Here is a 1,083-nt window from a genome sequence, read left to right on the forward strand (position 1 = left end):
GCCATCTCTCTCTCGCCGTCGCTCTTTGATTTTCCTCTGCTTCAAAATGGTGTCTCGATCTTTGACGATGTTGTTTCGAGTGTCTGGCGTTCTGTTCTGTCTGAAGCGTTGTGGAATATTCGATAGCACTGGAACAGAGAAAATGACATGAGGATTATATTACCGGTTCCCAATATGTAGTAGGTACCTAAACGGTGAGATGCTTTGATTATTGTCCTAACTTGCTTCTTGCTACCTAACTGTACAATACACCACCTTCTCCCAACTTTTGAACGGCTGGGATTTTTTTTAATTCTATAAAGTTCTAGAGGTAGTAGGAAAAGACTTATGACCCTTCTCAGGGCCATACTTATTTCTGGCATTGGCCGGCCCTTATCACCTGAAAGGTCATTTTTGGCCTTTTCTCACGAATTCAGGCCATTTTTGACCTTTCACAACTACTATTATTATGCCGAGGCAAGTCCGCCTTGACCTGCCTCGGTAAGTTTTCTATTACATCAGGGTAGAAGGCTACAATAAAACAATACTTACTGCTTATCTTCTCTTCATCATCAGCATCATCGGAAATCTTGTTCTTGTCCTTCCACCGCTTGTACCGATCCGATTTGTACGAAGCCCGAATCAGACCACCTGACTCAGACCGCACCATCTTCACATCATCCGTCACCTGAACGTACTTCTTCTTAGCCGGATCCCACTTGCGTACGCTCTGCCGTTGCTTGTGAATCATTTCCGTAGAGTCTCCTACTAGATCCAGAGCGATACGACTGGTGTCCTGCTTGAAATCTGTGAGTGAGAGCCTGGAAAAGATAGAGAGAGAGTCACGGTTAGTTTGACTTATTTCTGGATAGGCAAAACGTTGCTGCTTAGGTCTTTTTTCTGCAGACGAAGCGACTCTTAGTAGCGCGTAGTTGCTTGCAATACAAACCGCTATGAAAAATGAGTACGAGATGCCTCATAATCGAATTCGGAAGATCTCTCTTTCATTTCATAGGTTTGGGCTTAGCGGCTTTGTTCGCGACTTACCCGCGCTACTAAAAGTTTAGCGCGTCTACGTCCCTCCAATGTGCGAGACGGGAGGCC

The 1,083-nt window shown here is 45.1% G+C and overlaps 1 protein-coding gene across 1 annotated transcript in view; it reads right to left on the reverse strand.

Moving 5' to 3' along the window:
* Window positions 1-5: 5 nt before the first annotated feature.
* The window catches only part of LOC103521006 (ATP-dependent RNA helicase DDX54-like), a gene marked incomplete at its 3' end in the record, with an annotated part of 16,910 nt that continues 15,832 nt past the window's right edge, over window positions 6-1,083 (reverse strand). Inside the window, exons 10-11 of the mRNA XM_026831883.1 lie at window positions 532-800; window positions 6-128 (exon numbers count right to left, since the gene is read on the reverse strand). Of these exons, the coding sequence (XP_026687684.1) occupies window positions 6-128; window positions 532-800 (392 nt within the window). The remainder of the gene's footprint in view (window positions 129-531; window positions 801-1,083) is intronic.

Source organism: Diaphorina citri, unplaced genomic scaffold, assembly GCF_000475195.1.
Source record: "Diaphorina citri unplaced genomic scaffold, Diaci psyllid genome assembly version 1.1 scaffold4376, whole genome shotgun sequence".
Classification (NCBI taxonomy): Eukaryota; Metazoa; Arthropoda; class Insecta; order Hemiptera; family Psyllidae; genus Diaphorina; species Diaphorina citri.